The sequence below is a fragment of the Polypterus senegalus genome, chromosome 12, assembly GCF_016835505.1.
Source record: "Polypterus senegalus isolate Bchr_013 chromosome 12, ASM1683550v1, whole genome shotgun sequence".
In the NCBI taxonomy this organism is placed as follows: domain Eukaryota; kingdom Metazoa; phylum Chordata; class Cladistia; order Polypteriformes; family Polypteridae; genus Polypterus; species Polypterus senegalus.
Genome location: NC_053165.1, coordinates 64882081 through 64908660, shown reverse-complemented (window position 1 = coordinate 64908660; position 26580 = coordinate 64882081). Strand labels below are relative to the sequence as shown.

Below are 26580 nucleotides of genomic sequence, written 5' to 3'. Positions count from 1 at the left end.
TATTCAGTACATTCCCTGTACATACCTGCGTCGGTGACGTCCTCCTCCGAAATCTCTCCCAAATGCGTAGCAGCTCCATAGCTCCTCTTGAGCGCAGGCAATGCCGGCGCTAGACCTCCGCTGTTGCTGGCGCTCTGCTTTGTCTTCTTCTTCCCCATGACGGACTTGATAAAGATGAGGTTTCTGGCGATTTTTCTGTGTGTGTCGTGACGCTGTCTTTCCGGGATATTCTGTCCACAATAAATTTTTTAAATTCAGGTCCTCTGCCAAACTGACGGCCAGAGAATCCTGCCGACTACGCCAATTGTAACAGAATAAGATGCTTCTCGCACCCTTGCACCCTCAGACACCACGTCAGACACTAGGTAAAAGTCCAATAATATATTTATTTTATAATAAAGTGCACAAAGCACCCTCTACTCCCAAATACTCCAATAACAATAACAATAACAAATCCTCCACTCCCAGACGCTTAGCCACCCTGCCTCCCAACTCAGCTCATCGTCTGGGAGCCCCCAGTCCTTTTATATTCCCTGACCCGGAGGTGTTCCTTCCCAACAGTCCACAAGTCCTTATTCCTTCCGGGTCAGGGTAAATAATGTTTCTCACCCCGAAGCCTCCGCTCTTCCGATGACGAACTTCCGGGTCATAGGGCATGAAGAATTCTTCGGTCCTCCCTGCAGCTCCCTCTCGTGGCCCCCATGGCATCCAGCAGGGCGGTGCACAAAAACTACATGGTCCATAATGCCCTGCTGGTCTTCTGGGGACCTCCATGCTGCAAGGAGGGCTCCACCTGGCGGCTTGGGGGTATTGGCCGGGGTACATGGCCGGCCATATCTTACAATATGTATATATATATATATATATATATGTATGTATATATATATATATATATATGTATATATATATATATATATATGTATGTATATATATATATATATATATGTATGTATATATATGTATATATATATATGTATATATATATATATATATATATGTATATATATATATATATATATGTATGTATATATATATATATATATGTATATATATATATATATATATATATATATATATATGTATGTATATATATATATATATATATATATATATATATATATATATATATATATGTATGTATATATATATATATATGTATATATATGTATATATATATATATATATATATATATATATATATATATATATATATGTATGTATATATATATATATATATATGTATATATATATGTATATATATATATATATATGTATATATATATGTATGTATATATATATATATATGTATATATGTATATATATATATATATATGTATATATATATATATGTATATATATGTATATATATATATATATATATATATATATATATATATATATATATATATATATATATATATTAGCTGAAATACCCAGCATTTCCCGGGAGGAGAAAATAAAGTGGTTTTTTTTTTTTTAATTGCTTGAGAAAAATATATATAAAAAAACACTTTAAAAATAAATTAACAAACAATGAAAACTCTCTAATGTGTTTGTGTTGCGGTCTTTTATGTATGCTATCATCTAGTTGATGTTCAGAACCAGTCAACTCTATTTAATTTCAAAAGCAACAGGGCACAGTGGTGCTCAAATGTAAAAAATGCTGATTGTCATCTCCAGTTTGCCCTCTAGCAGAAATACCCAGCGTTGCCTGAATGGAAAATAAAGTTTTTTTTTAATTGTTTGAGAAAAACATAATTACAAAAAAACAGAACTTTAAAAATAAAAATAAATTAATAAAAAAGTAATTTGTTCCAAATAAAACAAAAAATGTACTTGATGGTTGTATGAATATTTTACTCTTGCTTTAGCAACTCCCTTGTTTTAGACTACATTTTTTACTTAGTATTTTAAATCAAAGTGGGCCTAGTATCATGTGGTTACCATTTTACTGCTATTAACTGGCCTCAGCAATATATAGCAGTTGTTAAATCTGCTGTATTTTCTAGAAGCTTTTATCTCTCTGCTATGTGTGACCCAGATTCTTTCTTGGTATGATTTCCTATCAAGTTAAACTGTGTTGAAGTCATTAAAGTGAATATTTCCTATCAGGTAGCTAAAACATAAGAATAATGTCAATCTTTTTATTTTGCATTACTTTAAAAAGTTTTGTTTTTTCCCTTTTGGTAATCTAAATGTTTTGTAAATTTGTGCAACTCCACTTGATTGAAAGGTAAAAAATGCAGGGAGATGTTGAACTATATCAGGCTGAACTCACTATATGGCTTTCTTATTTATTTTTTAGCCTCAATAATGTCTAATATGCTAATTGAGCTGAACAGCTGTTTGAGGAAACGTCAATTTATGCTGTCCTAGCATAACAAACCTAGTCGTGGCATAGAAAGGAATTAAAATTTTACAAAATCATAGTTAAATACAAACAAAAAAACCTTCATATTTGTCAACTAGAAAAATAAATCTAATTGCCATTAATTTCTGTCCCTTTAAACATCGCAGCACCTAGCCTGTTCATCTTTATTATGTTTTCCCTTGTATGCTTTTAATTTAAAGCAGTCATTTGTTTGTCATATTAAATTACTGTTCTTGCAGATAGTGATAACAAAGTGATAGGATATTTTAATCAAGTCACAGCCCTTTTAAGGCCAAGGGCCCTGTTTGTGTTTTTATCTGCTGAACTCTGAAGTCACTTTTAATTAAAAGGCTTTAAATAACCTGCATTCTGGTATAATAATTGTGAATCTTCTCTTTCTACTCTTCACTCTAATTTAATACCATTTTTTAATCTGAAAGGAATTAGGTGTCTTGGAAAGTGGTATATATTTTTGAAGAACTAACAGATCTACATATAGATCAAAATATATTTTTTTACTATAGTTTACTTAGAGCATATGTTTTATTTCTTTTTGTTTCATTTCTTTTATTCCACTCACTCCTATTTGTATAGATTTCTGATCTTCGAAATTCTTATTTCTGTCTGTAGTCACTGTTTTTCTTGTAGCCTCTCTGCTATGGCGTTTTATTGCTTCTTCTACTTTGTACGCTTCTTCTTTTCAACACTTCATCTAACCTAACGATTGGCTGATTTGATCTTGTGTTACACAAAATTGTTTTTTTTTCACTGATAGCTACAAATTACAATGGTATTTGGAATTCAAAACTAAGTCATGAGATTTTAATGGCATGGCAGGCAAAGACAATTGCAGTGCTTTAATTCTGTGACTTGTTGAATCTCTTATGATGTTCTGCTTACACCCAACAGACATGGGCTTCCCTACGTAGCTTACTGAAAATCATGAAATTAAAGATAATTGATTCCAATAAAATAGGGGAAAGCTATAAAAAGATAATGAATGGTAAATGCTTCATTAAAACTTCATTATGAAATGAAAGTTAATGGTAAATGGCAGCTCTATAAATTTGTGCAATACATTAAATAAGACAACAAAGATATAAATACCAGTTTTTTTAATACCACCATATTTTTTATTATAATTTCAGAAAAAGAGCCGAGAGGAAACATGTGGCGAGGGCAGTGGAGTGGAAATCTTAAAAAATCATCCGTACACTGACGGGCCTGGTGGCTCCGGTCAGTACACTCATAAAGTGTATCATATAGGTATGCATATTCCCAGCTGGTTCCGGTCCATATTACCAAAAGCTGCATTAAGAGTGGAAGAAGAGTCTTGGAATGCCTATCCCTATACTCGAACAAGGTAAGCTCAAAATCTTTCTGCAGTATGTATATTGGCATCTACAGTTAGCTATAGATGGATGCAAGGTGTCATTTTTCCTGGTACTAGTGCAGCACCAAATATACTATTAACTATGTCATATTCCAAGAAATTCTTACAGTGGCTATAAATTAACAGTAGAGTGATGTGCTGTTTACCAATGTATAATTGAACTTGCTTTGTGTTTCATGCATTGTATTCATATTTGGTACGTGTACTACTTAGCAGCAGAAATTAACTACATTAAATATTGTGACATTTTATATTTTATTCTTTCATTATATTTTGAAAAATAGTGTTTAATGTTATAGTGAAGCAATGACTATAAACATAATGTTTCTCACTATTGTGAGAAGCAAGTAATCACAATTAAAGTAGATAGCTAACATACTACTTTTGCATGGTTTTGCATGCTATTTATAATAGAGCTGCTCAATTGACAGTGTTTGATACTTTTAAAGCATCATCATAAAAAATGGCATGCAGTACTTGTGACAGATTATTTCTCTGTTTTAATTACATAGTTTCTTAGGAGAAAGTACAAGTTAAAAAGTTTCTTGGAGGTACTGAAATAGTGACAATGGAAGTTTTTTATTTTCCTTGTATTTCCTATTAGATGGATGATTACTGACTTTAGAGAGAGATGGTATTAATTTACAAGAGATGACTCTGCAGGTGTTGAATTTTCCAAAATCCATGTGAGAGCCAAAAGCTGCTCATCATATCCTTAGTCAAGGCCTTTTTACTCTTCAGCCAATTGGATAGGCACTGTATTTGTAGTCTCTAGGTATTCCACTGAGAGTTCAACAGCTGTTTCGCTGTTTATCTTATTAATTTAGTATATGGCGTTATGTTAAACTGTACTCTTGAAAAATAGAATTAATGAACTTTACTGCTTCTTGGAACCTAAAGTTCATAACAGGAACAAGAGTATGAGGCATTACAAAAAATAAGAATCTCATTTTACATGTTAACCTTCCCTCCAAATGATTTACTACTGCCATGTTACACTATGCTGCATTATTATTCATATACAAACCAGGCATTTTCTTCTGGCATGTACATAGCCTCCTTAGATTATCAACCAAAATGGAGGTTGATCAACCAAGGTCTGGGTGCAAACCATAATAGAATATGTATGTTAGCTGAACGGTTCTTCAGAGTGTAACCAGGTGGTCCTGCACATTACATAAACATACCTAAAAGGTTTTAATATGAAATTAAGCAAAGTTTTCATGAAGGATAACTAAATTTAAATCTCTAAGTAATTCTTGCTTGTACAGTGTTTAGTGCTACCAATTAATTCCACACCTCTTTGTTGAAATTCTGATGTATTCATTGTTTCTGTGGAGTTTGCACAGTCTTCCCAAATCAATGTATGTGTCATTTAACGAACATTAGCTTTATTTCCATTTAACCAAGAGTGCTAGTTAGGCCGACTGATAATTCTAAATTGGATGTGACTATATCTGAATATGGCTGTGTACATTAGTGTGTCCTGTGATGTAGGTCCTAGCTCTTCATGACTCATAGTTGCAATAAGTAGGGCTGAAAATTGTTTAATGACTATTCCAAAATAGAATCAATAAGTGTCATGCTTTTGTCAAAGAATGTCAATGAAATACTGAGAGAGTGAGAATTACAAGTCTACTCCTTAAATGTGCACAAAAAAATATATATACCGCAACAACCAAATGAGGAAGGATTTACCTCTGGTAGCCAAGGTTTTTTTTTTTTATTATTTATTTAATGATTTTGACAACTGAACTAGTAACTTCCTATTATTACATGGCATAATTTAACTAAATCCTAAGCTTGTTAAGGAACTTTTGACATTGGAAATAAGCATTACCTCCATAGTATGCATAATTATTTGTTTTTTTTTACCAGAATCCAGGACTTTACATTACCTCAATCACAGTTTATAACATTAACAAAAACAAAAACATAAAAAGAAATTCTGTGCTGAACGTTAAATAAACATTTATTGATAAATAGTTCATCTTTTATTTCAAGTATGGAATCGACTTTGAGTTGTTTTTTCCCTTAGTCGCCTTTCAGACATTATTCTTACAGCACAGCACACATTTGATTTAATTTTATCTGTATTTGGGATTTTGTTTTGCACATTTTTGTATGTGCATGGACTTGGGTGAGCTTATGTTCCACCTCATGCAATAAGAATAGGAAGTACAGTTAGGAGTTATTCTCATCACCTTTCTTGCTTCCTACCAATGCTCTATCCTACCAAGATCTTAGGCAGTAAGTATAATGTACAGTGCTGTGAAAAAATATTTTCCACCTTACTGATTTCCTCTATTTTTGCTTTTCCATAGCACTTTCTGATGTGCAAATACATTTAGACTAATTCAAAAGACAGCCTGGGTAAAGCAATACGTTTCTAAATGATCATTTTATTGGCTGAAGGAAAAAAGTTCACCAATACCTACATCACCAATGTGAACAACAACAACATTTATTTATATAGCACATTTTCATACAAAAAGTAGCTCAAAGTGCTAATGTACATAATGAAGAATAGAAAAATAAAAGACACAGTAAGAAAATAAAATAAGTCAACATTAATTAACATAGAATAAAGGTAAGGTCCAATGGCCAGGGTGGACAGAAAAACAAAAAAAACTCCAGATGGCTGAAGAAAAAAATAAAATCTGTAGGGATTCCAAACCATTAGACTGCCCAGTCCTCCCTGGGCATTCTACCTAACATAAATGAAACAGTTCTCTTTGGATTTAGGGTTCTCATGGAAGGACTTGATGGTGATGGTCACGTAGACTTCTGCCTTTTAATCCATCCATCATTGTTGGAGCATCATGATGCTTTGAGTAGACCACCACAAAGAAACCGGAAAAAGAAACAGAAGAGAGAGTAGGGGTCAGTACGGATTTTAGAGCCACCATGAATAGTTATTATGATGAACTGAACATACAGAGTATCAGGATTAAGTTAAAGTGAAGTTATAAAAAGGCCATATTAAAGTAATGTGTTTTCAGCAGTGTTTTAAAGTGCTCTGCTGTATTAGCCTGGCAAATTCCTATTGGCAGGCTATTCCAGATTTTAGGTGCATAACAGCAGAAGGCCGCCTCACCACTTCTTTTAAGTTTTGTTCTTGGAATTCTAAGGAGATACTCATTTGAGGATCTGAGGTTACGATTTGGAAGATAAGGTGTCAGACATTCCGATTATATAAGATGGGGCGAGATTATTTAAGGCTTTATAAACCATAAGCAGAATTTTAAAGTCAACCCTGAATGACACAGGTAACCAGTATAGTGACATCAAAACTGGAGAGATGTGCTCGGATTTTCTTTTCCTAGTTAGGATTCTAGCAGCTGCATTCTGCACTAGTTGCAAATGATTTTTGTCTTTTTTGGGTAGTCCTGAAAAGAGTGCGTTACAGTAATCTAGTCGACTGAAAACAAACGCGTGAACTAATTTCTCAGCATCTTTCAGTGATATAAAAAGTCTAACTTTAGCTGTGTTTCTTAAGTGAAAAACTGCTGTCCTAGTGATCTGATTAATATGCGATTTAAAATTCAGATTACAGTCAACAATTACCCCTAAGCTTTTTACCTCTGTCTTGACTTTTAATTCTAATGTATCCAGTTTATTTCTTATTCTTATTGTATCCACTATTGACAATCACTAAGATTTATTTCAGTTTTCTCTTTATTTAACTTGAGAAAGTTACTATTCATCCATTCTGAGATACAAGTCAGACATTGTGCTAGTGAATCAAGAGAATCGGGGTCATCAGGTGCTATTGATAAGTACAGCTGGGTGTCATCAGCATAGCTGTGGTTGTGCCCTGAGATAATCTGACCTAATGGAAGCATGTAGATTTTGAAGAGCAGCTGACTCAGGATAGAGCCTTATGGAACACCATATTGGATATCATGTGTCTTTGAGTTGTAATTACCACAACTAACAAAGAATTTTCTCCCTGTCAGGTAGGATTCAAACCAATTTAAGACACTGCCAGAGAGGCCCACCCATTGACTAAGGCGATTTCTAAGAATATTATGATCAATGGTGTCAAATGCAGCACTCAGATCTAAGAGAATGAGAACAGATAAATGGCCTCTGTCTGCATTCACTCGCAAATCATTTACTACTTTAACGAGTGCAGTTTCTATGCTGTGATTTGTTCTAAAACCCGACTGAAATTTATCAAGAATAGCATGTTTATTGAAGTGGTCGTTTAACTGCATAATGACTGTCTTCTCCAGAACTTTACTTAAGAAAGGAAGGTTAGAGATGGGTCTAAAATTTTCAAGAGCCGAGGGTTCAAGATTGTTTCTTAAGTAGGGGTTTAACTACGAAAAAAGTAATTGTGCCATCCCTGCCAAACTTATTACTTCATACATATATGATTGCAACAACACCAATCATATGCTTCTGGTAATAGGAAATCAGTCCTTCTCAGGTCTGTGGTGAAATTTTGATCCATTCTTTTCAACAGAATTGTTTTAATTTGGCCGCATTTGAGGGTTTTCAATTATTATACACACATTTAAGGTCCTGCCACAACATCACAATGGGGTTAAAGTTTGAAAATGTTTTATTGTGAATGCTGTAGGCTTTAATTACTGAGGTAAAATCACTTAGACAGTTAAGGACCATTGCTTTTTACCAGGTTATTAAAAGCAGCTTCTTCCCAATAGATAACACAATGTAACACAATTTTTCTTCCTCGCTTCCAAGAGTTATATTTCAACTGCTTATGTCTAAAGTCTATGGATAAACCACTACATTCAGCACAAACTTTGATTTTATGACCACAGCTCAGAAAAGTTCGTATTTATAGTGACAAAACAAGGGAATTTTTATGTTTTTGTTCATACGGTCTGATAAAGAACAACACTTGCATGTTAAATAGACAAAGACAGTCAAAACCACTCAAAAAGGTTCAGAAATGAGTAGGTTTTCTAGATTTGCGACTGTACTGCAAATCGCTTTCTCGAAGAAGCCCCCAAATGTAGTCCCCCATCATGTTTTTGTTATACTGTCCTTGCACGCTTTCATCCAACAAGTTCCACTGCTTGATCCTGGATGTCAGAAGCTCAGCATTGTACTTGGTAAGACCAAGGTCTCTGATCAGATCGTTGACGTCTTTCTGGTTAGGGAAGTATGGCCTTCTCTCCTTAGCCGCATCTGTGAAACCGCAATCTGGATCTGCAATATCTTCCTCGCTGTCTGACTTGCTGCTGTCTCCTGAAGATGGCTGATCCCTCTTCGAAGGAGTGGGAACGGGCAGCTCGGGGCAGTGTGGTACTGGGGCAATGGAAGGAGGAATGTCTGGTTAAACGATTTGAGGCGCATTCTTTCCAGTGCGACGTTTGGTAGGATCCTCCATGCAGAAGTAGCAGTTGCTTGAGTGGTCAGTCGGTTGCCGCCAAATTCGCAGGATAGCAAACTTCATGACTCTCTTTTCTCCCCTGTACCAACCTTCAAGAGTTTTCTTGCAATATTCGCATGTGAAATGAGGTGCCCAGGGCTTGTCTTGATCCCCGACATGCATACCGAAGTATGCCTTGTAGGCCTCGCACATCTTACGACATGCTTTCACGGAATACTTTCTCACTTTTATCTTTATAAATTGTCCACAGATGTAGCAAAATGCATCTGCTGGGTGCAAGCAACCTCTTGATGCCATCTAAATCAAATCAAAAAAGTAACATAAACTGAAATGTTGGTTCGAGTCACCTGTGCTTTTATATTTGTATGACTACTATTGGACAGTCTGAGAACGTTCTAGAAAGTTCTAAAAGCTTCTTGAAAGCTCTAGATAATTCTGGAAAAAAATTCTAGAAACTTCTGGGCAATTCTAACAGTTCAAGAATATTCTAGAAGACTACTCAGTGTTGAATGCGAATCAAGAATTTTCTCGAAAACAGGCAAATTTCAAAATATCATTGTCCTGATCACAAAAGCAAAGTTTTTGTGAAACAACAGCTATTTTCTATTTTTTTTAGGCATAACGGGTTAGGAAAACACACTTTGTACCCAGGAACAAAATAAAAATAAAAATTTGTTACATAGTTTAATTGTTTCTCTCTCTTGCTTCTGCCTTTTTAGATAGGGATAGCATTCTGAGATTTAATTTTGTATTAATTTTAGTTTACCATCTAACTCCGTACCCAATAGAGCCACATGAGCAGTTTTACAACTTGTTATCATATTTAATAGTATATTGTTCTTATAAATAATAGGATCCTTTTGGTACATTTGAATTTGCTCCTTATTTTATTGCAAGTAAATTCTGCTACTGGATAATTTTCCTAATTTCTATCATTTTTGCTATGCACAACTCTGTTTGGCTATATTGTTACTCAAAAAATTCAGTTATTTTTTTGTTCTGTTTAGGTATATTTCTTAATTTTATAGTACTATAGTGAACATTTGCTAAGTGATTGTAATAAGTACATTTTACCTTTTTATTTTGGATCATTGCCAGATATACCTGCCCTTTTGTGGAGAAGTTTTCAATCGATATTGAGACATATTACAAACCTGACACTGGAGATCAAGTTGATGTATTCAACCTTTCGTCTGCAGAAAAGAGACAGAGGATTCTAGGTAGGCTGACAGAATCTGATGCTATTGTTTTCTTCTTCAAATATTTTAATAAAGAAACATTTGTGACTTATTACCGTAAAAAAGAAAGTTTTATTCTGACATTTCATTGTCTACTTTCCTTTGATTTAATAACTTTCTTAATTTTATTAACCAAAATCTTAAGTTTTTCTTCATATTTTATTGACTCTGTGTGTTTATATCTGGACACCAACCTGGCTATATGAATAGCCATCTCACGTTTTAAATGGCTACATTTAATATTTTTTTATAGTATGTACGTTTATGGGATTAATGACGTAACCTTAATATAGTATTTAAATATAGTCTTACTCTCATTATGAGCAAGATGCATTTCTGAAATACCTGTTTTAAGTCAAAGTCTAGTAATTCAAAAATATAATTACCACTAATTTTATTTGGGAAAAATATATAATGTTTGTTCATGAGTCTACATATGTTTACCCATTTTTCCTAAAATATTAATAATTCCATCAAAATGAACACAAATCATTTCAAAGGTTTAATAATAGATGCCAAAACACACCCTGAAGAAGCATTTTCTCTTCATTAATGACTCAATAATTCTTATCTTTTTTATTAAAGGCTAAGCTGTTATTTCTTCACAGTCAAGGTATATATTAATGTCACATTAAATTGTGTTCTGAAGTGAAGCATTTTATATAAATATTATTAAAAAATCTCTTTGAACCTAACTATTACCTAACTGGTAAAGGATGTCGCCAAGTTGTATTTTACCAAGTTGTTTCTTCGCCGAGTTGTCTTTCGCTGAGTTGTCCTTTCACCGAGTTGTCTTTTCGCCAAGTTGACTGTTGCCCAGTTGCCACCGAACCTTTGTGAACATTAATCTTTGTGAACATTAATCTTTCTTATGGTAGGCTAGTATTATTTCCTGAAATTAGGACTTTTTTGTACATTTTTTGTTCATTTTTATTTAGCTTCTTGTTAGGTTGTTTCCTTATGAAAATCGGTTGTTGCTGGGAGGAAACAGTAAATATAAAACCTTTCAATTAATATTTAATATATAATTTCAGTATGTACAATTCCAAACTACATTGCCTATAAGTAAAAAAACAGCATAGACCTGTGGAGAAGATGAACGGTATGGTACAATTAAGATTAGTACAGTTACTACAGTTAAACAAAGTTGCATTTTATTGTACTTGTCTTTAAATGAGAAGGAGAAGAAGTGAGTTTTCAAGCAAGATTTTAAATGAGTTTATCAATGGAGCTTCACAAACAGACCTAGAGACAGAGTTCCAGAGAATAGGAGCCGTAAAGGAGAATGAATGCATACCATGAATAGGAAAGTTGATCTTTGAAATATTGAGAAGAGGCCAGTGTCAGAGAAATTAATTTATCTAGTAGGTTGGTAAGATCCAAGTAGTAATTACAGGTATTGTGAGTTGTTGAAAATTTGAAAGCTTTGAAAGTCACGAGGAGAGACTGGAATAGAATCTATCAGTATACTAGTGACTAGGGTAATTGAGACAGAGAGTAGTTGCACTCATGAGGTTTGGTCATCTAAACTCTAACAACAGGATTTGAACTTTCTCCAAAGTCATGTCCATCCTCTGATAAGTATGGTATTTCTTAAATATGTTTGTTGCATTATTCGTAGTGATGTCTCCCCAAGGAGACAAATGCATCTTTTAGTCCATTTGCAGTTTCTTCTGCTTTGTGATATTCCACAATATAAGACAATTTCAAACATCTCATTGTAAATTTCCACTCATTATTAATGTAGTATAGCGTCAAACTAATTTAGGACTCATTGTTGTGGCTTGACCACATATCTCTGCTTAATTTGTTTTAGTTTGAGACGTACATAATCTTTTGGAAAGATGGCCAATTAGTCTTTATACTCAACCACTGGACACAGTTTTATCTAAAAGCACTACCTTCAAAAGTGGCAGAGTGGCAATATGGGTCCCTGGAATCACTTTTTTGCAGATTATTGAACAGTCACTTGCTGTTAATTCCACTTTCCAGGCATTTACTACTGAGATCTGAGAAACCTTCATCTTGGTATTACTGCTTTGTAAGAGGGGCAACAGCAGCTAGAAAAAGGACATCACTTTAGTGAAAAAGCAGCAGGACATACTGACTGACAAATTTGCCGATCTAGAGTACTAAACTTATAATGCAATGTATATTGCACAGACATACCAGACGTTGTTTTTATCATCTTCAGGTTACCGGTTTGGTTCCTATCACTCCAGGAGCAAAGCGAAGAAGTAATGTAGGCTCAATGTTTGTACTCTTCAAGTTTACAGTTGATATCATGTTGTACTTTTGTTTTCTGCTTTTATGCCATCTCAACCTTTAAAGAATGAAGGATCAACACTTTTTTTTTTTTTTTTTAAGTCAAATTACATTATCTAAGTGAAAGGCTTTATAGCTTGTTGTGATGAAGACCAGTAAAAAATAAATCTGTCATTCTTTATCTTTCATTTCTAAAGTTGTACTTCAGCTCCACCTTTACGTTTACCAGGATATAAATGAGGCTCTCCATAAATAGAACTTTTTTTTTCCTTGAGTGTACTTTGTGCCTCATATCGTGTAAATCAACTAGTTAAATACATTTCTTGGAATGATGGTGTTTGGAGTGTTTCTATCTTAATTTTAAGGAGACTTTTGTATGGGTTTTTATTTTTATTATTAATGATGGGTCCATTTCTTATTGGCTTAATATATGTGTGTGGTAGTCTTATTGTGTCTCACAGGTGGAGTTGTCCCAAGTGGGCTGTGATTGCCTTTCACTGCTCTACTTTAATTGCTTTTTACTTCTCCTTATTGCTGATTGGAAATGGGGGTGGGTTAGTTTCAATATGAGGAATTTAGATCTTATTTCAGGGTTAGATGGGTTGCTTATACTATTAATCCCCCTGTAAAATAATGTTCAGTTTTCTCATACCGACACAAATGATAATCAAAAGTAGACTTTAGATCTTTTACTTCCCAATACCTCTTATCTGTAATCTTGGTGTGAGATTATAAAAGTAATGTGATGCTGATTCCCCTTTTCCTCTTATCTTAAGTGAATATACAGTACAGCATTTTTGAGAAATGACCAGTTTTACTCTCAGTTTAAAACAAATTTAGAAGAATTAATTTCAATTGAAATTCTGTTTCAGATCTTCATTTATTCGGGAGGCAGTGAAATAACTTACCAGAAACAATTAGATCTCCTTTACATCTCATTCTAATCAAACCAAATTGAAAAATATTTCTGCACTTGTTCCAAATATGCCAGTTAAGCCTCACACAATCTTTTTCTGAATAATAAGTATAAAATAATCATCGGATTTTAAAGTGTTATGCTGCAGTCTAAAAGTCGACATTGCTGTGTTGTTGCTAGGTTTTAGAGGAGCAGCTGTAGAAAGTTTTATTTAAGAGTAGTTTAATTCAGTCTCATTGGCAGTCACAGCTGAAGCAGTTGAGCATTGTCTGTATTTTCTTATCATTTTCCAGTCAATTATCTGACTGTCACTTACAAACAACTGTGAACTTGGTTCACTTTTTGCACAGCTTGTTTTTTGCTTTTGGTTTGCTGTCTGCTTAGCTCATGCTCCTAAATGACCATTAACAGTGTTAGAGGAATTTATATGGAAGTACTGTATTTTTATTTCTTAAAAAATGTATCCAGTTTACAGTTTTGTAGCGTCCTACCTTCCAAATTGAAAAACTGCAGTAATATTTTAAAAACTGTACATGAAACACAGAAAAACAAAATGGCCACATTTGTTAGCTTATTCATTTATTTATTTATTTATTTATGGGGCAAGTTTTTCAGTGTGATGACAGGCAGTCAATACAGTAGTGGTGTTTAAGCTGCTTCATGGACACATCTTAAGCATTCATAAGTAAATATTCCCAAATTAAGCCTTCTACATAGGTTCCTTTTAACATACTTACAACATTTTCTTAAAATTAGAGAGTTGCATCTGTAGTCCACTGTGATATATTATTAGAAGGTTTGCTTAATAGAATGAAATAATCCGTTAAAAATCTATTTTTCATGACAGATGCAGTAAGTTACAAATACTGAGATTTATACATTGTAGGATTTACCAAGCAGATTTTCATCCTCATGGCCACCTGAAAATGTTTGTTGTTATATGCATGCTCATGTGGTCATCTTTGGCTTGTGATATTTTCAGTAAACAGGCAAGATAAGCAAATCAATCTTCTTGAAAATACATCTGGAAATATTTCACAAGCTGCCAGCCCTCATTAGGAAGCATAGCTGCATATAACAAAGGTGACTGAGGCTGATGATTCTTGAGTTCTGCCTCCAATTGAAGAGGCTGCTGTTGCTGTTCATCAGAGTGATATTCTGCAGCATGTTATTGCATAACGGCTTCTCTCTGTCTCTTGAATGCAATAATAGCAGTTTAAGATGTGACAGAGACATCTAGTGGCTATTAATCACAAACTGAGCCAATGTTTTTCTTTGGAAGTTGTAGAGTTCAGCAGCATCCATAAACACCTGGAGAATCACCATGTAGTTATTTTGTAAGACTGCAAATGTTTAGTAACAGTGTCTAACCTGGCATTTAACCTTTGACCTTGTAACATTTTGTGCAGTAACACTAACCAGATTGCTAGCATTGAGCAGATTCAGATAAATTTACATTACATAACAGTTGTTATAAATCAACAATAAGCTGCAAGTATATTGTGAAAGGTACAATGCAAAATTACATTTTTGTAGAAGGATGTACATTATTGGTAGTATTTTGACTTTATGTGTATTATATATGAAAATGGGAGTTTTTTTTATTTACATGGAGGTTTTAAGTGCCTTGTTAGATGATGGTCAACCTGATATTGACCATTTTCTATTATTTCTGGAAGAACAAGGTTTATGTTGCTGGATATATAATTACCTTTAACCTAACAGATTTTGAGTTAGCTTCTGCTAACAATGGGTCTATATGCACATAATTACATAATGTCAAATCCATTTCCATTTGTTTAAATAAATCTTTTCAAATTTAAGTTTAAATGATGCATACAATTTTGTGAATGAAAAAGTAATGGCTTTTTTTTTTCATCAAACAGGTAGTTTGTGTTATTTTCCTGTCATTTCTGTTTTATGCTTTATAATTTAAGAGCAGTGATTTTTGTGAACAGTTGCATAACATTTTAAAATCACGTTGATATTTGATCTAATTCTTAATCAAGTGTTGTCTTTGGGGCTCTTCTTTTATTTAATGGATTGATCTCATATCAGACTTTAAATTCTTTCTTCAAATCTAGGTTATTTGTTGAATTTGCGCCATCCGTTATTTGCAAACTATTGCCAGGGAATTTGCAGAAGTTGTGTGCTCCCCCACATACTTAAAATCCTCAGAGGGAACATTGGTCTTTGAATTATTTACAAAAATCCAAACAACAGATTTTAATTTTTACTCAATTTCATTTTTTTCAGGTTGTTTATAAAATATGAAATTTTAATTTCAATTTAATTTTAATTTTTCACTCAGCTTATAGTTTCTTTTTTATTTTGCTTAAGAAGTGTTATTTTTGTCACTTTAGTAATAGTTTTCATTAATGGCAGTAACATTGTTTCCTTACTTTCAGGCTTTAAGCCTCCATGGCATGGAGTGATTTCTGAAAAATAGATACTATGTGTTTATTTATATTTAGTTACTACCTCTTTTTTGTTATATGTTTAACTCAAGAATCATCTCGGTGTCCCCCACTTAACAATTGCATATTCACAGATACTATATATTCCTTTAAATATCTGGGAGTGCAGCTGGATGACAAATTGGACTGGACTGCCAATACTGATGCTCTATGTAAGAAAGGTCAAAGCAGACTATACTTTCTGAGAAGGTTGGCATCCTTCAACATCTGCAGTAAGATGCTGCAGATGTTCTACCAGACGGTTGTGGCGAGTGCCCTCTTCTACGCGGTGGTGTGCTGGGGTGGCAGCATAAAAATGAAAGACGCCTCACGCCTGGACAAACTTGTTAAGAAGGCAGGCTCCATTGTAAAGTTGGACAGTTTAACATCTGTGGCAGAGCGACGGGCACTAAGCAAACTCCTGTCAATCATGAAAAATCCACTGCATCCACTTAACAGTGTCATCTCCAGGCAGAGGAGTAGCTTCAGTGACAGACTTTTGTCACTGTCCTGCTCCACTGACAGACTGAGGAGATTGTTCCTCCCCCACACTATGCGACTCTTCAATTCCACCCGGGGGAGTAAATGCGAACATTAATTTTATTTTAATTTTTTTTCATTTTTATTACTATTTAATTTAATATTGTTTCTTTGTATCAGTATACTGCTGCTGGATTATGTGAATTTCCCCTTGGGATTAATAAAGTATCTATCCATCCATCCATCCATCCATCCATCCATCCACAGGCATATTCACAGGCAGTGCTTTGCAGGTTCCAGTATCACTTGAATCAACCATATTGACTTACTTAATTAGTAGTCCATTTTTTATTACTTGCTGTTTCCCCTGACATAGTGCAAGTATCATGAATTTATTCAAAGATGATTTCATTAACTTACATTCTGACCAACTGCCTGTTTTACCCTGCCGTTACGATCTATAACTTTACCTATACAATTATCAAGTTGTTTATTCCAATTCAAAGTTGCGGGAGGTTGGGCCCCATCTTGACAGCATTTGGCATACACATGCTCATGCATACACTAACACTTAGTTAACAGTTAACCTAGCCTAATTATTTTTGATGATGTAGGAGGAACCCCAGAGTATCCAAGGGAAAAAGTCATGCAAACACAGGGAGAAAATGCAACCACCACACAAGCAACATCAAATGTGGAATATATACAGTATCTAAAAAATAACATGTGGCATTCAGAACACATTGTTATTCACTTGATCTTTCTTTGTAGCTTGTAATTACAACTGAAGATGATTCACTGTTTATAATTTCTTTACTAAAAAGTAATATCTGACTGACTGGATGAACTTTTGAGATATATAGAAATGCTGTTTATATTTGTGACAAAAAACAGTCTTGAGTTGAGCTATGCGTGCTTTGATTAGTTTTTAAATTGGAATCCAAAAATGCAATTAGTTGTTTTGCTATATTTTTAAAACCTGAGAAAGCTAAGATTTTGTTTCTTTCTTTGATTCTCCATAGATCCAATTGATATAGTCAAGGAACCTATCCCACCCCATGAGTACAAAGCAGAAGAAGATCCCAAGTTGTACAAGTCTGAGAAGACAAGGAGGGGCCCTCTTCCAGACAATTGGATTGAAGAGATTAAGAGCAATCCCAGTAAAATGCCAATTATGTGTGCATACAAACTTTGTAAAGTGGAGTTCCGATACTGGGGAATGCAGTCCAAAATTGAAAGGTTTATTCACGACGTAGGTGAGCATTGAATATGCTTTCTTATACTAAATTAAGTGTATAACCACGTGGCATAAAGTATTCAAATCAATTTTTTTTTCCAGAATGCATTTTTGAAATCTTTCTTTTGATTTTATGGGCTTTGATATTTATCTTTTTATCAAAATATATGCCAATTTGTTATTAATATACTTTACTGAGGGCGACCCTGACTTTAAATAACTGAACGATAAGTTTAAATAAAATACTACAGTTTTACGACCTTTTGCATTCTTTTCTTTTACTTTAATTTGGAATAGTATTATTTTCTGTTACTTGGGTTTTTCCTTTTTTATGTTCTTGATTCTTAACTTTATTTAAATGTTGATTTAAATAACATGCTTTATGAAGGTTGCTGCATAATTCATATTTTAATGTGGATTTTCAGATCTGTTTTCATTATGGAATTATTACAAGGGTTTACAGAATTTGCATCAGTTGTGCAGCGATGCCTGATGCAGATAAGGAAATGTTTTTTGCAAGACTTGTCCAAGTAGAATAGCTTTATTTTTGTGAAATGGAGACCTTGGCAGTGGTTGTAGATGCATTATTATCAACATGTAAGAAGCTGTAATTGCTCTGCGTAGGAGTGTGTGCCAGGTGTTCAACAAGAATGTCTTGCCATCAGGCTGTTTTTAGAGCTTTCACTCTATCTTATCCCCTTAATAATTAACCATCTTAAAATGAAAAAGCTTTGCAGCTTTTAATTCTGTAGAACATGGAATAGAAAATGCTTTCTACCTGAAGGACTGACTTATTACTTTATGTAATTATTTTATTATACAACTTTTTTTATGACAGAATAGATTTAAAGGGTTTTACAAGTTTTAATTTGAAATGTCTTCTGTTCCTCTTGTAATCCCTGCCAGAAATCCTCATCTGCAAATACACAGTACCTTATATGCCAAAGGCACAATTACTGTATTTGTTATTTTCTTGGTCTTCAACCCTGTTGGAGACTAAAGCATTACATAGTTCAAAACAAATCTTTTAAAAATCTTTTCAGGTATTAAAAACAAATTAAAAAACAAAAAACAGCATTTGATATACTTTTTCATATTTGAATTACTCACTTTTGTGAGTTCATTTATTTTACAATATTACATGTACTTTTGGAAATCTATACATTTTCTTTAGCAGTTTATTAATGTATGCAATTGAAAACCTCTTATTGCATACTGCAAATTTTAATGCATGGCACTAGATTTAGAAAAATAATGCTTAATATAAAACAGAAAGAATGCTATTATAAAACTTATGGGAAGGTTTTGATATCTTCATTATTTAAAATACTTTACATAATAGCTTTGTCTACTGATAAATATCATTTTATCCCAACAAATGCAGTAAAATAGTAATTAAATAATATAATGTTATTCAGCTATTGAATTAATCTATAAAGTCCAAAGTCTTCTCCTACCAATAACTGTTTTTTAAATTAAAATAAATATTGTAATTATAAGAAGGTATTTAATAATGGTTTAACCATAAAATTGTGCAATTAAATAAACATGACAATAAATAAGTTATACTTTAATTATATATAAAATATCTTCTCTTTTACCAAGACACTCATTATAACATTATTTTTTATTATTTTAGGATTGAGAAAAGTTATGGTGCATGCTCACCGACAGGCGTGGTGCTGGCAAGATGAGTGGTATGGACTGGCTATTGAAGACATTCGGCAGCTGGAGCTAGAAACACAGCTAATGTTGGCACAGAAGATGGCACAGTTTAGTTGCAATGAGGAGGCAGAGCAAAATGGCGCTAATGCTTCACATAGTGACAAGGACCAGGAAGTAAAAGCAATGTCATCAATAGAGGCTGAAGATGCTGCAGTGAACATAGCCGACACTCTTCAGGGACGTGGTAGTTTAACTAAGCAGTGGTCAACATCTTCAAAGTCCTCTCGCTCTTCTAAAAGAGGAGGTAAAATACACCGTAAAATATTATGTAATGCGTTAGGCACCTCCAAATGCTATTGTATATCAAGTGTTTAAAGTCTGGTAAAGCAGTTTGACTGATCAGATATTGGTGTGAATGTGATTACGGTGAACTGGATACAAAAGCTGAAATATATTCTAAAATTATATTTTGCAAAAATGTCCCATTTTGTGTATGGGTCAGTGAATTGAATATCCTAATGCATTTTTCAAGGTGTACATAAGAACATATTAATATTTCTAGAAAAACACAAATAATAAAATTAAATAAAAGGTAGTTGTACATATTAAAGCTTTCATTTAGTAGTGATACTTGTACAGTATAAAGAGGTCTCTTGTATGTTATCTGAGGTTACTTTTTTCCAAAAACAAAGTAGTAATCTTGTAATGTGGAATTTTTTCACCATTTTTTGTCATAGTATGGTGCTTTTTTTTTATTATTATTACTCAGCTCTTTTTAAGTATACATTTTTGTGCCACAAATAAATTTAGAAGCACAAATCTTTATCAGAAACCCAACAAAAGTCTACTCCTCTGAACACAGCTGAAGTTGTGCTGTTAAAATTGTCATTTTGTAGGGTTATCTATAATTGCTAGTATTACACAGGCACCCAGCATTGTCAGTCTGTCAGTCAGTCATTCTCCAACCCGCTATATCCTAACACAGGTTCACGGGGGTCTTCTGGAGCCAGTCTTAGCCAAAACAGGGCGCAAGGCAGGAACAAATCCCTGGACATTGCGCAAACCCACCACAGGGTACACACACACACACACACACACCAAGCACACACAAGGGACAATTTAGAATCACCAATGCACCTAACCTGCATGTATTTGGACTGTGGGAGGAAACCCACGCAGACACGGGGAGAACATGCAAACTCCACGCAGGGAGGACCCGGGAAGCGAACCCAGGTCTCCTTACTGCGAGGCAGCGGCGCTACCACTGTGCCACCCAGCATTGTATACAGTACTATTTTTATTATTATTTTTAACACAGCTTTGTGTTGTGCACCAAGTATTATTATTTTGCTGCTCATAATTTAAGACCATGTACTGTACATTGCCATTATGGCTGTCAGTGGCCTAGTGACAATTTTGAAATTTTATGTTTAAGGGTCTTGAGCTTATTTTTTAGAAAGCATGCAAGTTGAATTAATTATTGCAAAAAAGTTAAATACAGAAGTTGCATTAAAACACATGGACAGTGGCTCAGGTCCAGCAGGATGTTTGTAATTTTCTTGTCAAATCCCCCTCTCTTTATAAATTTGTAACTAAATTTGCTTTATCATTGTTGTAGCTCAGACTACAGGGTACTTTGCTTCTGGCTAATGAAGCTAAAAGCTGTCGATTCCAAATACATTTTACAGAGAGACACACAAAGGTCACCACAGTATTCTGGGATAATCAGTAAGGTATTAATTTACATTATATAATTTCTAAAAACTACTCCTTTTTAAAGCTGTACTTACTAAATGGCCATAACTAGCAAAGTACCAAGATTTGAATTAAAAAACGTTAAAGTGGTAACATAACATAACTCTCCAAATATTAAACATATCATTTAGCTATCCTACAGTAAAACATGTGAGGATGTTATGTGCTTCCATAGCAATTTAATTGTCACTTGCCAGGCCTTTAATGAGCTCTTGGGCACAACCATCAGCAGTGTGTCTCTCTGCAGGACCTTCTCGAGAGATTTACTTACCTCAAAAGTGACATTCATGTCTCTGGTGACTCTGCCTATGAAGTCAGTAAATGGATTGGGGTAATGAGATCACTGGCAAGGGGTGTGTGGCGCTCCTAATATCTCTGCAAAAGGATGAAAGTCCAAGTCGTTAGAGCCCTGATGCTTCCTGTTTTGCTGTATGGCTGCGAGTCATGGACACTATCCAGTAACCTGAGAGTGAAGACTGGACTCCTTTGGTACTGTGTCACTTAGGAGAATCCTTGGGTATTGTTGGTTTAACTTGTTGTCGAATGAGCAGTTGCTTATGGAGTCCCGAGTGAGGCACATTACCTGGATTGTTAGGGAGCGTCAGTACGGCACTACGGCCATGTGGTGCAGTTTCCCGCAGGTAATCCGGCTTGTAGGATCCTCGTTGTTGAGGACCTAAGCGGCTGGACCAGGCCAAGGGGACACCAACATAATACCTGGCTGCTGCAGATAGATGGTCATTTCCGGAGGGTGGGACTGGACTGCATGTCTGCCTTGGGGGGTTGCCAACTGGGATCCCAAGCTGTTTTGTCGTGTGGTGGGTGTGGCAACATGCTGTACCAGTGCATACTCCCCAGCCTGACCTGACATGAGTAGATGAAATCTAAAACCACTAGATGATGAAGTTATTTACCTTGAAAATCATAAATTCGCAAGATTGCTGTGAAAATCTTTAGCATTATTCTAATTATAAGGTTTATTTTGTATTTCCTCTATACTGCAGAAGCTTATTCTTGTTTTTTTTTTAGTTCAGTAACATTGTTTGCAAATGTAACAGCAAGCATGTTGTGGCCAGTACAGAAACATAAATCTGTTCATAAACCATCTTTTTTATTTTTGTAAGTAATAATTAATAATTCACAGCGTGCCTCCACCAGGACTCCAGGAATGTGAATCCAGGTCCCCAGATGCAGACATAGGCTCAGTATTTTTGGATTGTTTTGCACGTGTGTGCTTCTGTCCTATGGGAATACATGCAGAGAAAGGCCTCAGCTTGTGTTTGAGCAGTAAGGTGCATATAACCCAGTGCAAGAACATTTGTAAAATCTTATTCACAACCGAGTAAATTTATAATGTAATTATATGTATTAATACATTCCTAACATGTTTTGCAGAAATATATTTAAGCATTATTGGTATTAATTACAAACCAAATACTGCAGACATGTATTATAAGGAGATATAATGTGAATCTATGCTGTGGTCCAATTTTAAAGAAAGAGTCTATACAGATGTATAAACAAAATCAGAATCCATTGAAATACACACAAAGTATGATTTTCATGAGACTTTATTGCCTACACTGGAAGTGTTGGCCAAAAAATGGAAAGTTATCATGGAAAAACACCAGCTTATCACAGAACACACAGAGACACACATCCACAACATTTATGATGGGACAGTTTACAGTGGCTAATAAAAAATACCCTACTGATTCAAAGGTTTTGTTCAAGGTTGTCGGAGAAGTAATTCAACAAGAAGTACAGCTTAACTAAAGAATCATCTATTCACACATTTCTAAGCTGAGGAGAAATGCCCACTTAAAAAAAAAAATTGTCCTACAATATCTTTCATTTTCATCTTGCCTCACCATAGAACTCGTCTTTTCCCCCATTCATAAAATCCAAATTTACACTGCCTTATAGGTGAATGTCATGGGTACAACTTCTACAGCATCAAAAATAACACTTTTGAAATTGTATACATACAAAATAAGATGATTTTCAATCATCTTTAAAACATAACCAATCATAAGCCTCTCTATATACTCTATATACTGTGTGACAATTTATTTTCTATAAATAAACATTGTCACCTTAACAGGTTTTAAAAGTCACATTAAGAATTTCCTGCAAAAGTGCACTTTCAAGGTTGGAAAAATAGATTAGTGAGTAGGTGTAAGATTTGCTATTATGGTGCTTGCTTCATTAAGCATTAAATTAATGTATATAATACAACATCAGTTTGCAAATGCAAGAACCCTACCACAATAAGTGACCATTGACTGATTGGCAACTGAACTTGATTTTGTGCAGTGGCAAGTGCTTTTAAATCACAATTCCTGAAAGTCATTTCTCAGCCCAGTCACTGTTTGAGTGAAATGTGCATGTGTTTCTTGTGTTTCTGTGGGTTTTTGTACCAAATCCCATATCTCAAAATTTTTAACCATGCTAAGACCACTAATTGAACATTGACATGCTATCTGTATAGTGGTTGGTGCTACTGTCTCATAGTTCCATAAGTCCAATTTGAAATCCCAGTCCAATCACTGTATATGGTGGGGGTGCCCAGTCTTTTGGCCAGAACTGAAAGAAGTAAAATTACTGAGTGGTCATTATACTTTTAAGACCAGCCTTTACTTCAGATTCTGATTTTTGTTTGTGTTGGAGGAAGGACAGTGTAGTGGTAAGCACTGCTACTCCATGGATCCAGTGATTGGTGCACATTTGTGTGAACCTCACCCCAGGTACTCTTGACCTTATCTCCCATGTCAAAGACTTGAGCCTGAAGTTAATAGGCAACCCCAGTGTGGGTGTGTGGAATGGACTATTGTGCCTAAAGCTGCCAGGAGAAACTGCAGAGACTCCTAATTGGACTAAGTGATATTGAGACTATTGAATTACCCTGAATTTATGTGCGTTTGTGAGTGTATTAATGAATTCCATAATTATTCGAAAGAAGTGCTTAGCTGGGAGTGTGTGCTCTCAGATTGTATGAAGGGACGTTTCAATGTGGGGGGAGCATTTACATTGGAGAGTCAGTAAATACAATTAAATGTCAAGTTTTTTGCCAATTCAATTTGTTGAAAATTCAGTAACTTTGCTTAGTAAGTAAACATCTTGGATCAGAGCATTTTTTCAGTTGTATGCAGAATATGGTTGATAAATGCAATGTGCGTATGAACCTTAGTCAATGTGATTAACAGGGATAGAATTGTGCAATACCAGCCTTTATGAAACTAACCTAAAATAAATGACAATTTACAAAGACATTTGCAGGTTAGTACAGCTGTTCAATTGTAATCATGTTCAGCAGTCCCCTTGTTAAACACATTCAGTGCTGCTTTCAACTCGTTCTTACTCCACATTCTTCTGCATAAGGCCTGAAGCTATACTTGTTTCACTTTAAAAAGGTATACGTACTGTGTGTTTTCACTGAGTTAATGGTCTGCTGCCCTGTCTTAAGCATATCTTATGGATAATTCCTACCTTGTGCCCAACACTGCTTACTTCTTGAACAACTTTACCACATTTGTTTTTGTGTACTTAATTCTCTAGCAAGAATTATGAATATTTTCAGTAATTTCTTTAATTGTTTCACCCACACTATAACACTAATCAAGCCAGTACATACATCAGGTAGTGAGAGGGGGCTAGGAAATTGTGTCCTAAGGAAGTTAAAGTAGGTAATAATTTGATTAAGATTTGTGGACAATTCACAGCAATGTGTGTATTGAAACTGAACTTGATTCATTTCAGGGTTTTGGGAAGATGGAACCTATCCTAAAAGCATTGAATATAAGGCAGGAATCAGACGCATTCGTTTGTGTTAGTCGCCAGAAGAATATAAAGCTGTATTTGTCAATGCTTGGTTATTAAGTATTCAATAGCTTCTGTTTCTGTCATGATCTTGAGTTTAGGTTTAACAAGTTAGATAAACAGGGTTATGTTATACAGAGCTATAGAACCAAATAAATGTTTGAATACAGAATTTTATTATAGCTCTTAAAATGCCTAATATGTTTAATAAATGTTACATGGAATGTTTGGTGTAAAATAGGAAACCAATTTAAGATTGCAAAGTTTACTTTCAAGAATCAGGTGGAATATCACTGCTGCCCTCTTTACTTTAATGGTAAATTATACAAATTACTATCTTTAGTAGGTGGAACCCTGTAGGGTGTGTAATAGTTAAGTAGTTCTTAGTGTTAAAAAGCTACTGTGCACCACACAATCTTGTTTTCGTGGGGGGTGTCTTCTTTTTTTAATCTTCACATTTTCTTCAGCATCTTCTTCCTCTGTGTTTTTTGATGCTTCCTGCACTTAGCCATTTTATTTAGTATCTGTATATACTTGGTACTAAGCTCTGCTGATGTCAGCTTTGAAGAATGAAACATTTTAATGCCAGTCACATTCTATTCCTTTCCCAAAGATGATGGTTTAGTTGTTTTCACAGAGTGCTGCTGAGTTGAAGCTAAGCTGTATTTAGCTGTCTTTCTGGGATTGTGGAGGAGGTGTTTACGTCAGATTAGATGGAAAAATAAATTTAGAATAAGGATCACAGTGATTGACAGCATGCAGGCTGTGGCCAAATCATATTGTCCTCATGATTGTTAGGCACATGTCTCTAGTGTTTTGGCTTTTTTTATGCATTAGTTGTTTTGCATTGTCCTATACCATTTCCAACACATCAATAAAATATGCACACTTATACTGTACAGTATATTGACAGCTTGCAAGAGTAAGGAAAAAGCATTTTTGCATACTGGTAGCAGGAAGTGTTCATTATTGCTTTTTTGTTTTTTTTTTTACTTACTTTTGCCATTGTTTTCTCCTTATCGGACGCCTGTTTCTGTCAGTTTCTTTTATCTCCTCCTATATGTAGCGGTTATTTGAGGCTTGAACATTCTAAGTAGTAGCATTGACCACTGTCATTAAGTGCTTATATGGCATCTGTGGTGCAGTAAACTTGTTATTCTATTTTTTTTAAATATTTGAGGTTATTAATTTTAAAATATTTATTTTACTATGGTTTCCAGGGATTGTATGAAAAAGCACAATTAAAATAAATCGGGACCTAGACAGTCTATTTTCTATCTGGGTCCTAGTTGTTGATGGAAACTCAAGAGTTATAAGCATACTTGGAAAAGTAGCATTACATAACTCGTTCACTACTTTAACTCTACCTAATGCAGCATTGCTAAGTCTAAAAATAAAAGTGATTTCATCAAATAGACATGCTTATATCTCATTGGCTTGTTTTTTATTAATATGTGTGTTTGTCACAGCATCTTGGAGGGTTTACGAGTATTAGTAGTACACAGTGGTTAGGGTACAAAAGCATATTCAGTATACACAGTTGTATTTGTTTATATCTGAGGGTCCTTAACATTGTTTACAAACTAATATGGATTTTCTTGCTAAAATAAAAATCCT

At 34.4% G+C, this 26580-nt stretch overlaps 1 protein-coding gene across 15 annotated transcripts in view; it reads left to right on the top strand.

Moving 5' to 3' along the window:
• LOC120540858 (membrane-associated phosphatidylinositol transfer protein 2) overlaps window positions 1–26580 on the top strand; it is a 202459-nt gene that overhangs the window by 125032 nt on the left and 50847 nt on the right. For all 15 annotated transcript variants that reach the window (XM_039771973.1, XM_039771963.1, XM_039771964.1 and 12 more), the window contains 4 exons: window positions 3520–3734; window positions 10231–10352; window positions 17510–17743; window positions 19364–19693. In XM_039771973.1, coding sequence (XP_039627907.1) covers window positions 3520–3734; window positions 10231–10352; window positions 17510–17743; window positions 19364–19693 — 901 coding nt within the window. The remainder of the gene's footprint in view (window positions 1–3519; window positions 3735–10230; window positions 10353–17509; window positions 17744–19363; window positions 19694–26580) is intronic.